The 24721-nt window shown below is 45.7% G+C and overlaps 1 protein-coding gene across 2 annotated transcripts; it reads left to right on the top strand.

Moving 5' to 3' along the window:
- Positions 1–40: 40 nt before the first annotated feature.
- Positions 41–24272, top strand: aldh16a1 (aldehyde dehydrogenase 16 family, member A1). 2 transcript variants are annotated; one of them, XM_045210759.1, is made up of 18 exons: positions 41–479; positions 7471–7570; positions 7739–7865; positions 8504–8661; positions 8797–8874; positions 9076–9263; positions 9734–9892; positions 10215–10373; positions 11708–11864; positions 11981–12056; positions 12257–12362; positions 12543–12673; positions 12794–12961; positions 14025–14229; positions 14415–14600; positions 14720–14845; positions 15174–15374; positions 24171–24272. In XM_045210759.1, the coding sequence occupies exons 1-17, from the start codon at positions 393–395 to the stop codon at positions 15342–15344; spliced, it is 2382 nt and encodes a 793-aa protein (XP_045066694.1). In that variant the 5' UTR covers positions 41–392; the 3' UTR covers positions 15345–15374; positions 24171–24272. The 2 variants fall into 2 exon arrangements, with proteins under 2 accessions (XP_045066694.1, XP_045066693.1); XM_045210758.1 differs by lacking the exon at positions 24171–24272 and having other exon boundaries at positions 15174–16157.
- Positions 24273–24721: the final 449 nt, after the last annotated feature.

Here is a 24721-nt window from a genome sequence, read left to right as displayed (position 1 = left end):
TATGGGTCCACACGCTAATGTGTCCGTGTGGAAACTGGCTAACATACACAACATGCTGGCTGATTCTTTGGCTGCTGTGCTAGCTAGGTAGCTAGTTTATTTTTTTTCTTCCGGCTAGCTAAAGCAGAGAGGGTGGCAACTAAGCTAGTAAAGTGGGAGGGAGTTAGCGCGACAGGACATAACATTATTTCTTCAGGCAGGACGTTGCACTCGTCGTGGGGAACTTTTCTTTTGATATCTGAACTGACATTTTGCGACGCTAGCTAGCATTATTTCTGGTTAGCACGCTGACGGACTACAGAACAAGCAAGGCAGTGTCATTCCATCACTGATACATTGTGTCATGTTGATGATCAACACAAGTTAGAAGTTACTTCTTGCAACATTATATCATGGCTGGCAGCACCACCAAGACAGTCCACGATATATTTCAATCTATGGAGTACGGACCGAGTAGTTCCAGCACTGCTACTGCTCAGGTAAAAACAAAACAAAAAACATGTATTTGCTGCACAAGTGTCGAGATATTGGTTGCATAGGTCTAAGTAGTAGTAAGACATAAAACCACATTTGAGGTGAATTTACTCGAAATAACATTTTGTTAGAATATGTAATGACATTTTAACTTCACTCTTGTACATCACGTTTTACAGCATGTCTTAGATAATATGATTTCTGTTAGCTGGCTATTACCATGTGAAGTGTATTACTGTAACTAACTCACAAGGCAGACATGTGATTGTCTGACAATGTGTGATGGCGTCTGTGTGGCCCTGGGGATCAAGTTGGGTGGGATCTTCTGTAGAGAACAGTAGTCTGTCTGAACAGCCAGACTCTTTCAACAGCTAACCACCTAACATGTCCAGATTACATTTCAGAAATGTAGCTTTTGCTAGATTATGTGCGGTAGGATGTGCTTGGAACTGGTGAAAAGTGTACCATGACCTGACTACTCTGTCAATATCTGATACTCCCTAGGAGCCCTGTTATTTTATTGGTTACTCAGGGTTGGCGGTGTCAGTCTCTGCAGCCAATCAAATGTGAGCATAGCGCAACACAGAATTGGTCCCATTCATATCTACCTGTCCACATTTTAATAGGCCTACATTATAAGACAATTATGTCAAATATATTAAAATTCAGTCCATGCCACACATTTCTCCCACAACACTGGGGGGAGAAAACGAGCTGCATTATGATGCTGCTGAATTCTTATTTTATTGTTACTACAATTGTCACTATATCTTATACAAGAATGGATGTTAAAATAGATGCTGGGGTTGAATTTGAAGGCAGAAGATGCTCTTATCACTATCAGTCTCAGTGTTTGGGGACCTTCCTCTCTGACTTCTTCCTCTTGTGAACCAGTATCTCTGCCTCTGGGCTGCTGGGGGGGCTGGTGGTTGACATCATCATCATCACTCCACTCCCTCTCCTCTTGCACAAGGGACTCTGGCTGGGGGAACTCAACCTAGCATATTCAGTTCCAGGGCCCAGACCCTTACTACAATCCCCAACAGGTGTAGGGATTTCTCTTCCAGGGGTTGGCTGAAAATGGTGCCCGGTCTAAAGGTACACCCTCACCTGAATTGAGAATAGTCAGGGAGACATGATCAGTATTTTCAACCTTTGAACTTCTGCTGCGGTTGAGCTCATCCTCATCTTCAGAAGTTTATTTTGGGGTTGGATCCCTTGGAAGGAAGTAGGAAGTAAAAAATACTGTGCTAGTGTGGCGGGCCACAGGCCTCCTTTTGAGAGGCATTTCCAGCTCATCATCTCTTGGCAGGTGGATCCAGAGAGTTGGTTGTAGGCTAGGGGAACTTGGTATTGTAAGAGCTGGGCAGGTTTTAAGTACCTTACACTGGGTAGGATACTATCATCACCATCCTCATCTTTAATGAGCCCTGGGCTAGTGTATGTTAGATGGTCTTCGGACCCTTTGCATGTCACTAGGGCTTGCTTGGGGAATTGTCAACCCATTTAGTCACTGGATCAAGCTCCTGACCGCATCTTGGCTACAGCTCAATCTCCTGCAGCTGCTCAGGAGAAGGCTCCGAAGACACCTCAAACACTTGACAGAACATCGGAGGTGTCGCGGTCTGAGGCCAAGGTTGAGGATACTGCTCTGTGTTTCACCCTCAGCCCCTTTTGGTAACTCAAGGGATATCCCACTCTACTGCAGGGGTTCAGTGGGAATGTCAGGCAGTGCTCTGATTACACTGGACAGCTCAATCTCATTGCTTGTACTAGGCTTTGGCGGTATACCGTATATGCTGTATACCGGGGTATTTGGAAATAGCCACGGGATGTTTTTTTTTACCGTTTAAACTATTTATTTGGAATGGGATTTTTTTGGTGCTACTTTTTAAGTAAATACCTGCAGTCAACTTATGCAATACATTAGGAGATGAAGAAGAGACACGTTCTTCATTTCACCTGTAACATAATTTTTTAGGGCTGACCCCAATTAGTCGACTGGTCGATTGTTTGGTCGATAGGCTGTTGGTCGACCAAGATGTTTTTGTTGTTGAGCAAATATATATACAGTACCAGTCAAAAGTTTGGACACACCTACTCATTGAAGGGTTTTTCTTTATTTTTACTATTTTCTACATTGTAGAATAATACTGAAGACATCAAAACTATGAAATAACACATCATGTAGTAACCAAAAAAGTGTTAAACAATTCAAAATATATTTTATATTTGCGATTCTTCAAATAGCCACCCTTTGCCTTGATGACAGCTTTGCACACTCTTGGCGTTCTCTCAACCAGCTTCACCTGGAATGCTTTTCCAACAGTCTTGAAGGAGTTCCCACATATGCTTAGCACTTGTTGGCTGCTTTTCCTTCACTCTGCTGTCCGACTCAGCCCAAACCATCTCAATTGGGTTTAGGTCGGGGGATTGTGGAGGCCAGGTCATCTGATGCAGCACTCCATCACTCTTCTTTTTGGTCAAATAGCCCTTACACAGCCTGAAGGTGTGTTGGGTCATTGTATTGTTGAAAAACAAATGATAGTCCCACTAAGCCCAAACCAGATGGGATGGCGTATCGCTGCAGAATGATGTGGTAGTCATGCTGGTTAAGTGTGCCTTGAATTGTAAATAAATCACAGACAGTGTAACCAGCAAATCACCCCCACACCATAACACCTCCTCCTCCATGCTTTACGGTGGGAACTACACATGCGGAGATCACCCGTTCACCCACACGCGTCTCACAAAGACACGCCGGTTGGAACCAAAAATCTCCAATTTGGACTCCAGACCAAAGGACAAATTTCCACCGGTCTAATGTCCATTGCTCGTATTTCTTGGCCCAAGCAGGTTTCTTCTTATTATTGGTGTCCTTTAGTAGTGGTTGTAAATATACACTACCAGTCAAAAGTTTGGACACACCTACTCATTCAAGGGTTTTTCTTTATTTTGACTATTTCTTACATTGTAGAATAATAGTGAAGACATCAAAACTATGAAATAACACATGTGGAATCGTGTAGTAACCAAGAAAGTGTTAAACAGAGTAGGAGATGACAGCTTTGCACACTCGTGGCATTCTCTCAACCAGCTTCATGAGGTAGTCACCTGGAATGCATTTCAATTAACAGGTGTGCCTTCTTAAAAGTTAATTTGTGGAATTTATTTCCTTCTTACTGCATTTGAGCCAATCAGTTGTGTTGTGACAAGGTAGGGGGGTATACAGAAGATAGCCGTATTTGGTAAAATACCTAACTCATGAAGCTGGTTGAGAGAATGCCAAGAGTGTGCAAAGCTGTCATCAAGGCAAAGGGTGCCTACTTCGAAGAATCTCAAATATCAAATATACACTGCTCAAAAAAATAAAGGGAACACTTAAACAACACTATGTAACTCCAAGTCAATCACACTTCTGTGAAATCAAACTCTCCACTTAGGAAGCAACACTGATTGACAATAAATGTCACATGCTGTTGTGCAAATGGAATAGACAACAGGTGGAAATTATAGGCAAATTAGCAAGACACCCCCAATAAAGGACTGGTTTTGCAGGTGGTGACCACAGACCACTTCTCAGTTCCTATGCTTCCTGGCTGATGTTTTGGTCACTTTTGAATGCTGGCGGTGCTTTCACTCTAGTGGTAGCATGAGACGGAGTCTACAACCCACACAAGTGGCTCAGGTAGTGCAGCTCATCCAGGATGGCACGTCAATGCGAGCTGTGGCAAGAAGGTTTGCTGTGTCTGTCAGCGTAGTGTCCAGAGCATGGAGGCGCTACCAGGAGACAGGCCAGTACATCAGGAGACGTGGAGGAGGCTGTAGGAGGGCAACAACCCAGCAGCAGGACTGCTACCTCCGCATTTGTGCAAGGAGGAGCAGGAGGAACACTGCCAGAGCCCTGCAAAATGACCTCCAGCAGGCCACAAATGTGCATGTGTCTGCTCAAACGGTCAGAAACAGACTCCATGAGGGTGGTATGAGGGCCCGACATCCACAGGTGGGGGTTGTGCTTACAGCCCAACACAGTGCAGGACGTTTGGCATTTGCCAGAGAACACCAAGATTGGCAAATTTGCCACTGGCGCCCTGTGCTCTTCACAGATGAAAGCAGGTTCACACTGAGCACATGACAGACGTGACAGAGTCTGGAGATGCCGTGGAGAACGTTCTGCTGCCTGCAACATCCTCCAGCATGACTGGTTTGGCGGTGGGTCAGTCATGGTGTGGGGTGGCATTTCTTTGGGGGGCCGCACAGCCCTCCATGTGCTCGCCAGAGGTAGCCTGACTGCCATTAGGTACCGAGATGAGATCCTCAGACCCCTTTGTGAGACCATATGCTGGTGCGGTTGGCCCTGGGTTCCTCCTAATGCAAGACAATGCTAGACCTCATGTGGCTGGAGTGTGTCAGCAGTTCCTGCAAGAGGAAGGCATTGATGCTATGGACTGGCCCGCCCGTTCCCCAGACCTGAATCCAATTGAGCACATCTGGGACATCATGTCTCGCTCCATCCACCAACGCCACGTTGCACCACAGACTGTCCAGGAGTTGGCGGATGCTTTAGTCCAGGTCTGGGAGAAGATCCCTCAGGAGACCATCCGCCACCTCATTAGGAGCATGCCCAGGCGTTGTAGGGAGGTCATACAGGCACGTGGAGGCCACACACACTACTGAGCCTCATTTTGACTTGTTTTAAGGACATTACATCAAAGTTGGATCAGCCTGTAGTGTGGTTTTCCACTTTAATTTTGAGGGTGACTCCAAATCCAGACCTCCATAAATTTGATTTCCATTGATAATTTTTGTGTGATTTTGTTGTCAGCACATTCAACTATGTAAAGAAAAAAGTATTTAATAAGATTATTTTATTCATTCAGATCTAGGATGTGTTATTTTAGTGTTCCCTGTATTTTTTTGAGCAGTGTATTTTGATTTGTTTAACACTTTTTTGGTTACTACATGATTCCATATGTGTTATTCACAATGTAGACAATAGTAAAAATAAAGAAAAACCCTTGATTGAGTAGGTGTCCAAACTTTTGACTGGTACTGTGTGTGTGTGTGTTATATATATATATATATATATATAACACACACAGTGCCTTGGAAAGTATTCAGACCCCTTGACTTATACCATATTTGGTTACGTTGCAGCCTTATTATAAAATTGAAAAAAAAAAAGTATCCTCAAATCTACACACAATACCCAATAATGACAACGCGAATACAGGTTTTTAGAAATTTTTGCAAAATAGAGCTCCAAGACAGGATTGTGTCGAGGCACAGATCTGGGGAAGGGTACCAAAACATTTCTGCAGCATCGAAGGTCCCCAAGAACACAGTGGCCTCCATATTCTTAAATTGAGAAGTTTGGAACCACCAAGACTCTTCGTAGAGCTGGCCGCCCGGCCAAACTGAGCAATCGGGGGAGAAGGGCCTTGGTCAGGAAGGTGACCAAGAACCCGATGGTCACTCTGACAGAGCTCCAGAGTTCCTCTGTGGAGATGGGAGAGCCTTCCAGAATTACAACCATCTCTGCAGCACTCCACCAATCAGGCCTTTATGGTAGAGTGGCCAGACGGAAGCCACACCTCAGTAAAAGGCACATGACAGCCTGCTTGGAGTTTGCCAAAAGGCACCTAAAGACTCTCAGACCATGAGAAACAAGATTCTCTGGTCTGATGAAACCAAGATTGAACTCTTTGGCCTGAATGCCAAGCGTCACATCTGGAGGAAACCTGGCACCATCCCTACGGTGAAGCATGGTGGTGGCAGCATCATGCTGTGGGGATGTTTTTCAGCGGCAGGGACTGGGAGTACTAGTCAGGATTGAGGCAAAGATGAACGGAGCAAAGTACAGAGAGATCATTGATGAAAACCTGCTCCAGAGTGCTCAGGACCCCAGACTGGGGCGAAGGTTCACCTTCCAACAGGACAACAACCCTAAGCACACAGCCAATACAACGCAGGAGTGGCTTCGGGACAAGTCTCTGAATGTCCTTGAGTGGCCCAGCCAGAGCCCGGACTTGAACCTGATCGAACATCTCTGGAGAGACCTGAAAATGACCTGCTGATTTTGTACGTTTGCCCACTGACAAAGAAATGATCAGTCTATAGTTTTAATGGTAGGTTTATTTGAACAGTGAGAGACAGAATAACAACAAAAAAATCCTGTAAACACACGGCCAAGGCAACAAAGGAGTGGCTCAAGAAGAGGCACATTAAGGTCCTGGAGTGGCCTAGCCAGTCTCCAGACCTTAATCCCATAGAAAATCTGTGGAGGGAGCTGAAGGTTCGAGTTGCCAAACGTCAGCCTCGAAACCTTGATGACTTGGAGAAGATCTGCAAAGAGGAGTGGGACAAAATCCCTCCTGAGATGTGTGCAAAGCTGGTGGCCAACTACAAGAAACGTCTGACCTCTGTGATTGCCAACAATGGTTTTGCCACCAAGTACTAAGTCATGTTTTGCAGAGGGGTCAAATACTTATTTCCCTCATTAAAATGCAAATCAATTTATAACATTTTTGACATGTTTTTCTGGATTTGTTGTTTGTTATTCTGTCTCTCACTGTTCAAATAAACATACAAAATTAGCAGGGGATCAAATACTGTTTTCCCTCACTGTACATGTGTGCCAAGCTTGTAGCGTCATACCCAAGAAGACTCAAGGCTGTAATCGCTGCCAAAGGTGCTTTTATCAAAGTACTGAGTAAATGGTCTGAATACTTATGTAAATGTGATATTTCATTATTAATATTTTTTAAATAAATTAGCAAACATTTCTAAAAACCTGTTTTTGCTTTGTCATTATGGGGTATTGTGTGTAGATTGATGAGGGGAATAAAGCTGTAACGTAACAAAAATGTGGAAAAAGTCAAGTGGTCTGAATACTTTCCGTATGGACCGTGTGTATATATATTTCCCTATCCTCCATTTTATAGCCTACTCTCTCAAACACATACACACTAATGTAAGCTCTGTCTCTTCTCTCAGGCTTGGCTTGAGCATCAGTCTCGTGCTCTCGGCTTGTTCGTCGATGGAAAGTTTGTCCGCCCTGCAGACAGACAGACATGCAATGTGACTGACTCTTCAGGTAAAAAGAGAACCTACAGGGGAGCTATCCCCTCAATTTAATATCCTTGTTCTATCTATCTGTCTCTTCCTCCACTACCCACCGTTTTCTTGTTATATTTTAAATGCCTTGTTCATCAATAAAATGCTATTTTGACAGACAATGTTTCTCTCCCTCTCCCACCCCTAGGTGGGACTGTGTGTAGTACTGTGTGTGCTGTGGAGGATGATGTGTCCCTGTCTGTGTCCTCTGGGGCCAGTGGCTTCAAGGCCTGGAGTGCTCTCCCCTGTCATCTCAGAGCCAAGACTCTACTCAGGTAGCTACACACAACACCCCTTCACCTCTGTCTAGGGTTCACTGATACAACACCCCTTCACCTCTGTCTAGGGTTCACTGATACAACACCCCTTCACCTCTGTCTAGGGTTCACTGATACAACACCCCTTCACCTCTGTCTAGGGTTCACTGATACAACACCCCTTCACCTCTGTCTAGGGTTCACTGATACAACACCCCTTCACCTCTGTCTAGGGTTCACTGATACAACACCCCTTCACCTCTGTCTAGGGTTCACTGATACAACACCCCTTCACCTCTGTCTAGGGTTCACTGAGGCCCACCAATAAAAAAAATGACATTGATAAACTATAAAAAATATTAAAAAGTTGATAAAAACAATGCAGATTAAAAACACTTTAAACAAATAATTACAGATAATTTTGCATGAGTAAATTACCAAGGCTACCACTGGGCTCCATGGCAACCATAAACACAAACACTACACTACAGACCACAATTTAATATCTAATATTTATGCCGGGCAAATTCAAGTTAGCATTTGTATTATCTGTATCACGTCTGTTGTCTCTTCGTGTGTGTGTATGTGTGCTCGCGTGTGTGCATCCATCGGTCTGTGTGTGTGTGTGTGTGTGTGTGTGTGTGTGTGTGTGTCAGGTTGGTGAGTGGCCTCCAGAGACACGGTCAGTGTCTGTCAGAGCTGTGCGACCTGGCCCAGTCTCCCAGTTCCCCTTCAGCACTGGTCAGACTGCTGCAGTACTACTCCGGCTGGGCTCAGCTCAGAGACTCCCTCATTCCTGACTGGACACCACGTGGTAAGGCCGTTCGTACGCGCGTGTGTGTGCACGTGAATCTTTATCTGTGTGTGCACGTGCGTGGTGGAGATCTATCACCTAACTGTGATTGTGAAGTGTGTGTATTGAATGTACTCTGTGTTTTGTGTCTTTCAGGTGTGGTGGCAGTGGTTGTCTCTGATGACTGTTCTCTCTACTTTCTCATGCTGAAAGTCTTGCCTGCACTGGCCATGGGTATGACAAACACATACACACACACAGATAAAGATCCAGGCTATCTAATCAACATCACCAAAGGTTAATTTCCTAGAAAGTCATGGAAACAAACAGTTTCAAAATGGACCCTGTCACATTGTACCCTGAAAAAAATACCCTTCCGGAAAGTAAAGCTTTACTCTACCGTTTATGACCTTAACGTTTCTGTTTATTTCCCAGGCAACGCAGTGGTGGCGATCCCTGGCGTGGGGACAGCTCCTCCTGCTCTCTTATTGGCTCAGCTGTTTGTGGAGGCGGGACTTCCTGCGGGGGTGCTGAATGTGGTGACGGGCAACGTTTTGTCACTGGGTTCTAAAGTGGCTCAAAACCCCCACATCAGCTATGTCACTTACAGTGGCAACAAAAAGGTGGACACACACACACACACACACACACACACACACCTCTCAAACCAATGTTTTAGTCAATAGGGCTTATACTTGCTTTTTTAATGTATTTTTCCTGTATGCATCTGCTAGTGCATCTTCTTGCACCAGTAACACTTGTCTCTTCTTACTAACACTAATTTTGCTGATTTATTGAGGAATGTTTTTACGTGCTATGACTGTGATATGTGGTTGTTTATCTACCCTAGTTGAAAGCACTGACTGTAAGTCGCTCTGGATAAGAGCGTCTGCTGAATGACCAGAATTCTATGTAAATGTAATGGGACTGTAATTAGCTGTGTGAAGTGAACATTTTCTATTGGTGCAGCAGTGAATTGACAGTTGTCCCACGACAATCGTGTGTGGTGTGCTTTGGATTGTGAACCTCCTCTTTCCGCTCTCTCACACTAACTTGTACCGTCCCTCCAATCCCCTCTTTCCTTCGTTTTCAGGATGGAGAGATGCTGTGCAGGGCCACAGCAGGCATGGGTGTTCCCGTCTCTCTCTCCCTCTCCCTCGGAGCCACCTGTCCCTTCATCATCTTTGAGTCTGCCGATATCGACAGCGCCGTGGATGGCGTGATAGAGACTGCCTTTAAGAAGAACAGAGAGGTGAAACGGCTGGCTTTCTTCTTTCTTTTCTCACTCGTTATTTGAAGCCAAATCAGAGAATGAATCAGGAGATTCCAGTGAAATAAGAAGATGCAATTCGAAGCATGGCCACAGGTGGTCAGTGTTGTACAGTATGACAGCTCTGGAGCTCTCCTTCGCTCTAGAAACTAGCACAGAAATATACACATTTAAAGCCCTCTCTCACTGACTCAATAGGCCTATATGACTTATCTGAACAGTAGACTAATCTAATGAAATAACCTGCCCTCTCTCTCCATCTGTATCTCTCACCCTCTTTCTCTTTCTCTCCTTCCCCCCTCAGTGCCAGTGGATGCTGTGTGTCCAGGAGTCAGTGTGGGACAGTGTTGTAGCCCGTCTGAAGGTTCGGATGGCAGGGATGAAGAGTGTTCCTCTCCTGGCCGAGGGGGACCGAAGGCTGGTGGACGCTGCAGTACAGGAGGCCCAACAGCAGGGGGCTACGGTCAGTCACTACATTTGCATTTTAGTCATTTAGCAGACGCTCTTATCCAGAGCGACTTACATGAGCAATTAGGGTTAAGAGCCTTGCTCAAGGGGACATCGACAGTTTTTTCACCTAGTCCGCTTGGGGATTGGAACCAGCACCCTTTCGGTTACTGGCCCAACGCTCTTGACCGCTAGGCTACCACATACACTGAGTGTACAAAATATTAGGAACACTTTCCTAATATTGAGTTGCACCCCCTTTTGCCCTTAGAACAGAATCAATTCGTTGGGGGCATGGACTCTACAAGGTGTTGAAAGCATTTCACAGGGATTCTGGCCCATGTTGACTCCAATGCTTCCCACAGTTGTCAAGTTGGCTGGATATCCTTTGGGTGGTGGACCATTCTTGATACACACTGGAAACGGTTGAGCGTGAAAAACCCAGCAGTGTTGCAGTTCTTGACACACTCAAACTGGTGTGCTTGGCGCCTAATACCATACCCTGTTCAAGGGCACTTAAATCTTTTGTCTTCCCATTCACCCTCTGAATGGCACACATACACAATCCATGTCTCAATTGTCTCAAGGCTGACAAATCCTTCTTTAACCTGTCTCCTCCCTTTCATCTACACTGATTGAAGTGGATTTAACAGATTACCTCAATAAGGGGTCATAGCTTTCACCTGGATTCTCCTGGTCAGTCTTTGTCATGGAAAGCGCAAGTGTTCCTAATGATTTGTACACTCAGTGTACACACTATAACCTGTGAAAGTAACCGCCCCTTCCTCTTTACTTCTGGGTCATGTCCCATAATTTTTTTTATGGGCTTGACGATTATATCATAAAATGTGTGAACGTGGTCATTTAAGATATACAATTATATTAATGTTTGTGGAGGAACATACTTCTCCAGATGCCTTTTATGAAAGATTTGACTTGAAGACCATTCAAAAAGCCTACAAAAGTTCAAAGACTACAAGGCTACAAAAGTTCAAAGACTACAAGGCTACTTCCTGGTAAATGACGTGTCACTTTCATAGCGTATAGCCCTTAGTACAGGTGGGGGGCATCAGTCACTCAATACCATATAGGCCATAGGAAGGCAACATTTTGTACAAGCACTGCAGTGAGCAAAATAATCATTTCAAAAAGTCCTGAAGGCAGTAAATTCAATGCAAGTTCCAAATACTGCAACTCGAAATTCCATCTTGGACTATATGGACTATTTCCTCTTGCTTTAGCATTTTCTTTGTTTGTACCATCATTTTCTTAGATATGGTGTTGAGCAGAATGAATAAGAAGTCCCTTTTTAATAAATGTTAACCTAATGATGTGTTTTGCTTGTATCAGCTGATCCAGCCGTGTCCCCCGCCCTCCTCCGGTCCTACCTATCCCCCCACGGTGCTGTGTGGAGTAGCCCCCTCCTGCCCCTGTGTGGTGACCCCATCCCCCGGCCCTCTGCTACCCCTCCTCTCCTTCAGGAGCCACGGGGAGGGCATCACTCTGGGTAAGGAGGACCACGCCATACTATTTCTGTGACCACACCACACTCAAACATCAACCACTAACGAAACACTTATCTATCCAACTCTATTCATCTGTCTATCTGTATTGTCTTGACAGGGAACCACAGCCCTCACGGCCAGGCTGCCTCTCTCTGGACTGAAGACCTAACTCTGGCCCTGGAGGCTGCCAAGAGGTACAGACGCACCCACACTTACTTCCTTACACACACTATCTTGGTCTATAAATCTCAAGTCATCACGTCTGCAAACATTTTGTGTGGTGTATGCTCTCTGCATTAGATGTATAATTCCTGTCACCCGGAACCCACCTGATGGTCTATGAGATATAACCCATACACACCTTTATTAACACTTCCTCGACCTCTCTCTGCAGTCTGTCTGTAGGTTCAGTGTGGGTAAACTCCCACTCTGTGATGGACCCTTCCCTGCCTCTCTCTGGCCACAAGGAGAGTGGCAACTGCATCGATGGAGGGAAGGAGGTATGGACAATAGCCATTTTCTGTCCCTGTCCAGGGGGAATCTTGTTGATAATGTTTGTAATGATCCAATCTTTTCCGATCTTCACACATACCTTCTAGGGTGTCGGGCTATAGGTTGTTTTAGACAGTGTCTCTTATGTCTGAGTGTCTCCTAAATGACTCTTTCCTCCTCTTTTCCAGGGTCTGTTCCAGTTCCTCCGCCCTTCCTCCTCTCCTCCTCTACCCCGCTCCTCTCCAGCCTCTGTTGATTACTCCAAGTTTGGAATGGCGGCATCAGCGGCCATCATTCCAGAGGGATCTAATTCATCCAGGTGTGTGTATATGTCTTCCTTGACTTCTTTTAAATATGCTTTTGTACTTATTCAGTCACTTTGTAATGTTTTTCAGTATATCCTCTCTTTCCCTCCCTCCTCTTTCTATCTCTCCCTCAGTACCCCTCGTTCCTACCTGCAGTATGTGGGGGGGAAGCAGTGTAAGTCGGAGTCTGGCAGCAGTGTGTGTGTCCTGGCACCAGGGGGAGCTGTGCTGGCCTACTGTCCTGACGGGGGGAGGAAAGATGTTCGCAACGCCGTGGAGGCGGCCATTAAAGTCCAACCTGGGTGAGCTCTGCTCTGCTTTAGGCTGGCTTTTTATCCACCGAACGTCACCGACACTGTCGTCAAGGCCATGTGGTACTGGGGCAGTACGGAGGTGTGTTTGACCCCTGTATACTCACGTATCGGGGGAACACACCAACAAATAGCACTTCCAGTAGAGCGTGTGAGGGAGCTGTGTTTAATGTTAATCTAACTTGGTCTCTGTCGGTCTCTGCCCCCCGCACCTCACTGATTCAGAGGGGTTGGGTTAAATGCAGAAGACACATTACAGTTGAATGCATTCAGTTGTGCAACTAGATATCTCCTTTTCCTTTTATCTCTGTACAGTGTGTGGTGAAGGCGGTTACGGAGTACGTTTAGTGGAGCATTAACCTGACTCTGGGCTCTATACAATATGGACTATCACGTATAAATGCCTTCCTTCTCTCATCTCTCCTTCGAAATGACTGGCAAGAAAGGAGTTCGAAAAGAAAATGCATATGGGTCTGGGTCTCTGTGTGTGATTTACACTGAGTATACCAAACATTAGGAACACCTTCCTACTATTGAGTTGTATCCCCTTTTGCCCTCAGAACAGCCTCAATTCGTCGGGGCATGGACTCTACAAGGTGTCGAAAGCGTTCAACAGGGATGCTGGCCCATGTTGACTCCAATGCTTCCCACAGTTGTGTCAAGTTGGCTGAATGTCCTTTTGGGTGGTGGACCATTCTTGATACACACGAGAAAGTGTTGAGTGTGAAAAACCCAGCAGTGTTGAGGTTCTTGACACAAACCGGTGTGCCTGGTACCTACTACCATACCCGTTCAAAGGCACTTAAATATTTGTCTTGCCCATTCACCCTCTGAATGGCACACATACACAATCCATGTCTCAATTGTCTCAAGGCTTAAAAATCCTTCTTTAACCTGTCTCCTCCCCTTCATCTACACTGATTTGAAGTGGATTTAACAAGTGACATCAATAAGGGATCAAAGCTTTCACCTGGATTCACCTGGTCAGTCTGTCATGGAAAGAGGAGGTGTTCTTAATGTTTTGTATACATATTTTCTCTCTCTCTCCTGACAGTTGGATGAAGAAGAGCCCTGTGGCCCGAGCTCAGTCCCTCTTCTCCCTGGCTGAGACCTTGGCGCTGAAGAAGCGGGACATGGCCGTGTCACTCCACTCCCAGACAGGCCTCTCATTGGAGGAGGCTGACATGGAGGTGGAGCTCAGCATCGCCCAGCTCTATGATTGGGCCGCCCGCTGTGATAAGGAAAGGGGCGGAGTTCCGGTGAGAATTTGTGTATTATGTCCTATAGTAGTAACTTTTGTATAATACTATTGGCTGTTTATGTTCAACACTTACTCACTCACCCGCAACACTCTGGCTAGCACACAGGGCACCAACAAAGCCTTTCCACTTCAGGCGGTCACACTGTAGATAAAATGTCTCTTCTCTAATCTTCTGTTCTCTAGCCCGTCCCACAGTCCGGCTCGGCTCTGTCCATCCCTGAGGCTCTAGGAGTGGTGGGTGTGGTTCTCCCTGACTCCTCCCCCCTCCTCTCTATGGTCTCCTTGCTGGCAGCTGCTGTTGCCATGGGCAATGCTGTCGTCATGGTGCCCAGTCCAAAGTACCCCCTGCCTGCTCTAGAGTTCATCCAAGTGAGTTCTGTCCTGCCCCCTGACATTTTGATTCAACTGTGTGTTTGTGTGCACACTCTTGCTTGTGTATGCTGTTGTGTGTATTTTCCCCTAAACACATCTCTTCCCTGTCTCTCTAGGTTCTCCAGTCCTCAGATCTTCCAGGAGGCGTGGTCAGCATTATAACTGGTGGCAGAGATCAGCTGACCCAGGCTCTAGCCAATCACAGTGTCATCAAGGCCATATGGTACTGGGGGAGTATGGAGGTGTGTTTGACCCCTGTATTCTCACACACACCAACAAATAGCACTTAATTGTATTCCAGTAGAGTATGTAAATGAGCTGGGTTTAATGTCAATCTATCTTTGTCTCTGTCTCTCTCTCTCTCTCTCTCTCTCTCTCTCTCTCTCTCTCTCTCTCTCTCTCTCTCTCTCTCTCTCTCTCTCTCTCTCTCTCTCTCTCTCTCTCTCTCTCTCTCACTCTCTCACTCTCTCTCACTCTCTCACTCACTCACTCTCTCACTCACTCACTCACTCACTCACTCACTCACTCACTCTCTCACTCACTCACTCACTCACTCACTCACTCACACAGGGTTGCCAGTTCCTCCAGCACACGTGTGCCAGCCCTCTGAAGAGCCTGTGGCTCCACTGCCAGGAGGAGGAGGATGGAGGGAGAGACTGGGCCCAGCCTCATCCCTCACTCCTGGAGGAGATGTGGAGACAGGCCGTCCAGTGGAAGACTGTCTGGATCCCCACTGCTTAGAAAGGGAGAGGGAGGGAAAGAGACAGATAGGTGAGAGAGAGGCGGGGGGAGACAGATAGCGGGGGGACAGTAGAATGAGAGATTTAAGTATATTAAAACAAGAAAATGTATTCTAAGTGGGGGGGGGTCATTCTTAGTCGCGTTCTGGGAATGATTTTGTGTAACGCACTTGACAGACGGGCGATTTGGGAGTTTTCTACAAACCATATAAAACGTCCTCTTTCATGCAGAATATCATGATGACTATGAAACCTTCAAGGATGTTCCAGTGGTTTCCTCCCATCAGAGGACTGTAGGCCGATGACTCAGTGGTAAATAACACCAGATACATGGAGAGATGTTATAGAGAGATGTTATAAACGGTTATATCCTGTATGGATCACTGACCTCTACCTCTATTGCTCCTGGTCTGACGCCTTAATAGTAATGGCGACGATGCATTCTCTACAGGAAGACGGCTTTAGTCAGCCAACAATACCTTCATCATTTTGCCTTACTGTTATATCAATAAGGGGCTTCGATTGAGAAAAAATGAAGATTTGTCCCCCATGAGAAGTTAATACAGCTGTACCAATTTTAGATGATTAATACTGTTATGTTAAACTGTAGCAGTGTTCCAAACACAAAGGTAGACATTCCTTTTGTGGGATCTTCAATCATGCCAGATAGGCTACTGTTTCAGCACAAGTAGTCTTCACGTTTCTGTCATATGTCCAATTAGACATTTTGAAATATATATGATAAAAACATTATAAATTATAATGTAGTTCTGACATTCAAAAGGCATAATAAAAAGATAATCACCTCAGGAAATACATCTCTGTTTTTTTAAGGAGTAGGCTATCTTAGTTCATGAGGGCTGGTCATGAGATTGCTTTTTGAGGAAGTGATTGTGTGACTGGCAGGCGTGTAACTTGCAGGAGGTCATGAAGACGTGTGTGCGTTTTACCCCCTCAATTATATACCATGATGAATTTGACTGTTTATACATTTGTTCCCTACTGTAAAGCGCCAAGCAGCTACTGGCTTTATGTGGCTTTACACCACACAATGCTACTCAATTCCTCATTTGTATGTGTGTGCTCAGTTCCTCATTTTATGTTTGAAACCCACTGCTACCAATTACGCTTTTGGTTGGTCCTGGTCCTGAGGCAGAAGTTCATGGTTTGTGAAGGGAAAAAAGTTGAACAAGGCTTCTAAGGAGAACAGAGGTGCAATATGTATTTTCATTATTTTCCCTTTTGTGACGGTAACGAGGAAATATGGTATGCCAACAATGTCCTCATCAGCTCATTTTTATATAGTATTCTGTAACTAATATAATAATATTGTATTGAGGATTACTCCTCTCGAGACATGTAAAATCTGTTGGCCACTAAATCTGGTAAAACCATGTAACAACGGCTAGCTGGAGCTCATCTGAACCGTTGGCTTCTGAGCCCTCATCTTCTATGTACTTAATGCTGAGGCTACATACAGGCACCCTAGTCTGATGGCCTTGTCTCACATTTCATCATTGTGCTGATAGTGCATCCTTTACTGTCATAATTGTATTTTACAAGGGCAGTGCCTTTCCCACATTGTGGTCATTTCCAGGCCTAGTGCTTTATCATAGCCTTATAGCATACAGTGCATTCGGAAAGTATTCAGACCCCTTGACTTTTTCCACATTTTGTTACGTTAGCTTCATTCTAAAATTGATTAAGTTAATGTTTTTCCTCATCGATTTACACACAATACCCCATAATGACAAAGCGAAAACAGGTTTTTAGATTTTTTTGCAAATGCATAAAAAATTAAAAACTGAAATACCTTAAGTATTCAGACCCTTTGCTATGAGACTCGAAATTGAGCTCCGGTGCATCCTGTTTCCATTAATCATCCTTGAGATCTTTCTACAACTTGATTAGAGTCCACCTGTGGTCAATTCAATTGATTGGACATTATTTGGAAAGGCACATACCTGTCTATATAAGGTCCCACAGTTGACAGTGCATGTCAGAGCAAAAACAGGATTGTGTCGAGGCACAGATCTGGGGAAGGGTACCAAAACATGTCTGCAGCATTGAAGGTCCCCAAGAACACAGTAGCCTCCATCATTCTTAAATGGAAGAAGTTAGGAACTACCAAGACTCTTCATAGAGCTGGCCACCCGGCCAAACTGAGCAATCGGGGGAGAAGGGCCTTGGTCAGGGAGGTGACCAAGAACCCGATGGTCACTCCGACAGAGTTCCTCTGTGGAGATTGGAGAACCTTCCAGAAGGACAACCATCTCTGCAGCACTCCACCAATCAGGCATTTATGGTAGAGTGGCCAGACAGAAGCCACTCCTCAGTAAAAGGCACAGGACAGTCCGCTTGGAGTTTGCCAAAAGGCACCTAAAGGACTCTCAGACCATGAGAAACAAGACTCTGATCTGATGAAACCAAGATTGAACTCTTTGGCCTGAATGCCAAGCGTCACGTCTGGAGGAAACCTGGCACCATCCCTATGGTGAAGCATGGTGGTGGCAGCATCATGCTGTGGGGATGTTTTTCAGCGGCAGGGACTTGGAGACTAGTGAGGATTGAGGGAAAGATGAAGGAAGTAAAGTACAGATATATCCTTGATGAAAACCTGCTCCAGAGTGCGCAGGACCTCAGACTGGGCAAAGGTTCACCTTCCAACAGGACAATGACCCTAAGCACACAGCCAAGACAACACAGGAGTGGCTCTGATTGTCCTTGAGTGGCCCAGCCAGAGGCCGGACTTGAACCCGATCGAACATCACTGTACCTGACATGGCTAATGCTAGCTTCAGGCTCTACCTGAGCCTGCTTACTATACTGAACAAAAATATAAACTCAACATGCAACAATTTGAAATCAGTCATTAAGGCCAAATCTATGGATTTCACATGACTGGATAGGGGTGCAGCCATGGTTGGGCCTGGAGTGCATAGGCCCAACCCACCCCATTCCTGCAGTCAGCATACCAATTGCATGCTCCCTCAAAACTTGTTTAATTGTGTTTTGTGACAAAACGGCACATTTTAAAGTGCTTTTTATTGTCCCCAGCACAAGGTGCACCTGTGTAATGACCATGCTGTTTAATCAGCTTCTTGATATGCCACACCTGTCAGATGGATGGATTATCTTGGCAAAGGAGAAATGCTCACTAATAGGGATGTAAACACATTTGTGCCCAAAACACCTTCCTAATATTGAGTTGCATCCCCTTTCGCTCTCAGAACAGCCTCAATTCGTCGGGGCATGGACTCTACAAGGTGTCGAAAGCATTGCACAGGGATGCTGTCCCATGTTGACTCCAATGCTTCTCACAGTTGTCAAGTTGGCTGAATGTCCTTTTGGGTGGTGGACCATTCTTGATGCACACAGGAAACTGTTGAGCGTGAAAAACCCAGCAGCGTTGCAGTTCTTGACACACTCAAACCAGTGCGCCTGTCATCTACTACCATACCCTGTTCAAAGGCACTTAAATCTTTGTCTTGCCCATTCACCCTCTGAATGGCACACATACACAATCCATGTCTCAATTGTGTCAAGGCTTTGATCTACACTGATTGAAGTGGATTTAACAAGTGACATCAATAAGGTACTCCTGAGTGGCGCAGTGGTCTAAGGCACTGCATCGCAGTGCTAACTGTGCCACTAGAGATCCTGGTTCGAATCCAGGCTCTGTCGCCGCCGGCCGCGACCGGGAGACTCATGGGCGGCGCACAATTGGCCCAGCGTCGTCCAGGGTAGGGGAGGGAATGGCCGGCAGGGATGTAGCTCAGTTGATAGAGCATGGCGTTTGCAACGCCAGGGTTGTGGGTTCGATTCCCACGGGGGGCCAGTATAAAAAAAAAATGTATTCACTAACTGTAAGTCGCTCTGGATAAGAGCGTCTGCTAAATGACTAAAATGTAAATGTAAAAATGTAAGGGATCATAGCTTTCACCTGGTCAGTCTGTCATGGAAAGAGCAGGTGTTCTTAATGTTTTGTACACTCAGTGTATAGTCTGTGTTCTATGAGTGGTGGGTGTGGTTCTCCCTGATTTGCATGTTTAATTCTATTTCCATTTATCTCTTTCCTCCTAGAAACCACACACCAAGTGAACCTAAGTGCATTAAGACACACTGAGTATACAAAACATTAAGAACACCTGCTCTTTCCATGACATAGACTGACCAGGTGAATCCAGGTGAAAGCTATGATCTCTTATTGATGTCACTTGTTAAATCCACTTCAATCAGTGGTGTAGATCAGGGCTCTCCAACCTTGTTCCTGGAGAGGTACCGTCCTGTAGGTTTTCACTCCAGGAACAGGGATATAGAGCCCTGGTGTAGATGAAGGGGAGGGCACCATTCAGAGGGTGAATGGGCAAGACAAAAAATGTAAGTGCCTTTGAACGGCCTATGGTAGTAGGTGCCAGGTGCACCTGTTTGTGTCAAGTTCTACAACACTGATGAGTTTTCACGCTCAACAGTTTCCCATGTGTATCAAGAATGGTCCACCACCCAAAGGACAACAGTGGGAAGCATTGAAGTAAACATGGGTCAGCATCCCTGTGGAACGCTTTTGGCAACTTGTAGACCATGCCCCGAAGAATTGAGGCTGTTCTGAGAGCAAAAGGGGCGGGGGTTGCAACTCAATATTAGGAAGGTGTTCCTAATGTTTGGTACACTCTGTGTATGTGTGTCTTTGATTATAAATTCTTTCCCTACTGTAAAGCGCCAGTATTCTGTAACTAATATAATAATGTTGTATTGAGGATTACTCCTCTCGAGACATGTAAAAACTGTTGGCCGCTAAATCTGGTAAAACCATGTAACAACGGCTAGCTGGAGCTCATCTGAACCGTTGGCTTCTGAGCCCTCATCTTCTATGTACTTAATGCTGAGGCTACATACAGGCACCCTAGTCTGATGGCCTTGTCTCACATTTCATCATTGTGCTGATAGTGCATCCTTTACTGTCATAATTGTATTCTACAAGGGCAGTGCCTTTACCACATTGTGGTCATTTCCAGGCCTAGTGCTTTATCATAGCCTTATAGCATACCTGACATGGCTAATGCTATAATCAGGCTCTATCTGGACCTGCTTACTAAACTCAGCAAAAAAAGAAATGTCCTCTCACTGTCAACTGCATTTCTTTTCAGCAAACTTAACGTGTAAATATGTGTATGAACATAAGATTCAACAACTAAGACATAATAATGTGTCCCTGAACAAAGGGGGGGTCAAAATCAAAAGTAACAGTAGGTATCTGGTGTGGCCACCAGCTGCATTAAGTACTGCAGTGCATCTCCTCATGGACTGCACCAGATTTACCAGTTCTTGCTGTGAGATGTTTACCCCACTCTTCCACCAAGGCACATGCAAGTTCCCAGACATTTCTGGGGGGAATGGTCCTAGACCTCACCCTCCGATCCAACAGGTCCCAGACGTGCTCAATTGGATTGAGATCCGGGCTCTTCGCTGGCCATGGCAGAACACCGACATTCCTGTCTTGCAGGAAATCACGCACAGAACGAGAAGTATGGCTGGTAGCATTGTCATGCTGGAGAGTCATGTCAGGATGAGCCTGAAGGAAGGGTACCACATGAGGGAGGATGAAGTCTTCCCTGTAACGCACAGCGTTGAGATTGCCTGCAATGACAACAAGCTCAGTCCGATGATGCTGTGACACACCGCCCCAGACCATGACGGACCCTCCACCTCCAAATCGATCCCGCTCCAGAGTACAGGCCTCGGTGTAACGCTCATTCCTTCGACAATAAACGCGAATCCGACCCTCACCCCTGGTTAGACAAAACCGCGACTCGTCAGTGAAGAGCACTTTTTGGCAGTCCTGTCTGGTCCAGCGACGGTGGGTTTGTGCCCATAGGCAACGTTGTTGCCGGTGATGTCTGGTGAGGACCTGCCTTACAACAGGCCTAGAAGCCCTCAGTCCAGCCTCTCTCAGCCTATTGCGGACAGTCTGAGCACTGATGGAGGGATTGTGCGTTCCTGGTGTATCTCGGGCAGTTGTTGTTGCCATCCTGTACCTGTTCCGCAGGTGTGATGTTCGGATGTACCGATCCTGTTTAGGCGTTGTTACACGTGGTCTGCCACTGCGAGGACGATCAGCTGTCCGTCTCCCTGTAGCGCTGCCTAGGCGTCTCACAGTACGGACATTGCAATTTATTGCCCTGGCCACATCTGCAGTCCTCATGCCTCCTTGCAGCATGCCTAAGGCACGTTCACGCAGATGAGCAGGGACCCTGGGCAACTTTCTTTTGGTGTTTTTCAGAGTCAGTAGAAAGGCCTCTTTTGTGTCCTCAGTTTTCATATCTGTGACCTTAATTGCCTACCGTCTGTAAGCTGTTAGTGTCTTAACGACCGTTCCACAGGTGCATGTTCATTAATTGTTTATGGTTAATTGAACAAGCATGGGAAACAGTGTTTAAACCCTTTTACAATGAAGATCTGTGAAGTTATTTGGATTTCTACGAATTATCTTTGAAAGACAGGGTCCTGAAAAAGGGACGTTTATTTTTTTGCTGAGTTTATTTAGCCATCCATATGTGATTCAGGCACTGAAATCATGCATGTTTAGCTTCATGCATGTTTAGCTTCAGGGCTCTTCAATCAGATCCGCTTTAGCTGACATTCGCATAGCGGTTGTTTTGGCGTTGTCAGAGGTGGAACTGCGTTGGTGGAACTGGCATTATAACTACGGTGAGGGGAAAAAAGTATTTGACCCCTCTGCAAAACATGACTTAGTACTTGGTGGCAAAACCCTTGTTGGCAATCACAGAGGTCAGATGTTTCTTGTAGTTGGCCACCAGGTTTGCACACATCTCAGGAGGGATTTTGTTTCTCTACTGCAGATCTTCTCCAAGTCATTAAGGTTTCGAGGCTGACGTTTGGCAACTCGAACCTTCAGCTCCCTCCACATATTTTCTATGGGATTAAGGTCTGGAGACTGGCTAGGCCACCCCAGGACCTTAATGTGCTTCTGCTTTGTTGCCTTGGCCGTGTGTTTTGGGTCATTGTCATGCTGGAATACCCATCCACGACCCATTTTCACTGCCCTGGCTGAGGGCACATGGCCCCATCCATCGTCCCTTTGATACGGTGAAGTTGTCCTGTCCCCTTAGCAGAAAAACACCCCCAAAGCATAATGTTTCCACCTCCATGTTTGACGGTGGGGATGGTGTTCTTGGGGTCATAGGCAGCATTCCTCCTCCTCCAAACACGTCGAGTTGAGTTGATGCCAAAGAGCTCGATTTTGGTCTCATCTGACCACAACACTTTCACCCAGTTCTCCTCTGAATCATTTAGATGTTCATTGGCAAACTTCAGACGGCCCTGTAAATGTGCTTTCTTGAGCAGGGGGACCTTGCGGGCGCTGCAGGATTTCAGTCCTTCATGGCGTAGTGTGTTACCAATTGTTTGCTTGATGACTATGGTCCCAGCTGCCTTGAGATCATTGACAAGATTCTCCCGTGTAGTTCTGGGCTGATTCCTCACCGTTCTCATGATCATTGCAACTCCACAAGGTGAGATCTTGCATGGAGCCCCAGGCTGAGGGAGATTGACAGTTATTTTGTGTTTCTTCCATTTGCGAAAAATCGCGCCAACTGTTGTCACCTTCTCACCAAGCTGCTTGGCGATGGTCTTGTAGCCCATTCCAGCCTTGTGTAGGTCTACAATCTTGTCCCTGACATCCTTGGAGAGCTCTTTGGTCTTGGCCATGGTGGAGAGTTTGGAATCTGATTGATTGATTGCTTCTGTGGACAGGTGTCTTTTATACAGGTCACAAAATGAGATTAGGAGCACTCCCTTTAGGAGTGTGCTCCTAATCTCAGCTCGTTACCTGTATAAAAGACACCTGGGAGGCAGAAATCTTTTTGATTGAGAGGGGGTCAAATACTTATTTCCCTCATTAAAATGCAAATCAATTTATAACATTTTTGACATGCGTTTTTCTGGATTTTTTGTTGTTATTCTGTCTCTCACTGTTCAAATAAACCTACCATTAAAATTATAGACTGATCATTTCTTTGTCAGTGGGCAAACGTACAAAATCAGCAGGGGATCAAATACTTTTTTCCCTCACTGTAAAGCAGACATTGCCATTGGCTACACGGAGTTGCATTAACAGAAATCCCATGCAGCCTTGTTGTCCTCCACAATAAAATCGGGGAGGGGACTGTGGATCAGTTTTCATCCGTTAGTGCGTGAGACTAATGTACTATCTCAGACAGCACTGGACAATTTTGACAAAACTTGTGTGAATGATGCGTCTTGCAATAGAGTCCCGACATCTACAAAATTACACTGATTGGCAAGATGGTGGCGCTATAACAAGAGATTGAAAATGCACATTTGAAAAGTCATGCCCCTCACCCCGTTTGACCTAAAGTCATGAAATTCGGTACGTACATCCATCTCCTCACAAGGAACAAATTTGCCTCAGTGACCCTTAAGGTCCACCCTGATGGATTGTCCGCCATTTTGAATTTGATAAACCGTTAAAACGCTATATTTTGGCACCGAATGACCGATCTGCATGAAACTTTATGTGGCATCTATGGACAAAGGTCTCTTAACGCAATATTTCCCAGACTAGTACCTAAAACAACATGGCTGCTATTGGCCAATAAACATTCACGTGGGTGTGGTCTGGCACATAAATGCAAATAAATCAGTCAAAGATATTCATATTGTAACAACATTTGGTACACATGTTGCAAACACTGTCAATACTCAGCATACGCAATAACATTCATATCGACCACATGGTGGCGCTATAACTGACACATTTTTGTATCTCTTGATCTGTTTGACTCAGATACTCAGCGATATCTCAGACACCACTGGCCTGATTTTGACGGAATTTGGTTTTGCACCCCCCCGGGCTCGTGCAGTGGAGGAGATCTTCATGGGCTATACTCAGCCTTGTCTCAGGATAGTAAGTTGGTGGTCTCCTTCTTTCCACTCCTCTCCTCTTTTGACCTCACCCTCTCACCGTCCCCCCCCTACTCACAAGGCAGACAATACGCTTGACCTCATCTTTACTAGATGCTGTTCTTCTACTAATCTCACTGCAACTCCTCTCCAAGTCTCCGACCACTACTTTGTATCCTTTTCTCTCTCACTCTCTTCCAACACTACTCCCTATGCCCCTACTCAGATGGTAATGTGCCGTCGCAACCTTCGCTCTCTCTCTCCCGCTACTCTCTCCTCTTCTATCCTATCATCTCTTCCCTCTGCTAAATCCTTCTCCCTCCGATCTCCTGATTCTGCCTCCTCAACCCTCCTCTCCTCCCTTTCTGCATCTTTTGATTCTCTATGTCCCCTATCCTCCCGGCCGGCTCGGTCCTCCCCTCCTGCTCCGTGGCT

The sequence above is a fragment of the Coregonus clupeaformis genome, chromosome 35, assembly GCF_020615455.1.
Source record: "Coregonus clupeaformis isolate EN_2021a chromosome 35, ASM2061545v1, whole genome shotgun sequence".
In the NCBI taxonomy this organism is placed as follows: domain Eukaryota; kingdom Metazoa; phylum Chordata; class Actinopteri; order Salmoniformes; family Salmonidae; genus Coregonus; species Coregonus clupeaformis.
The sequence above is the reverse complement of the archived record's forward strand: the minus strand, read 5'-3'. Positions and strand labels throughout refer to the sequence as shown.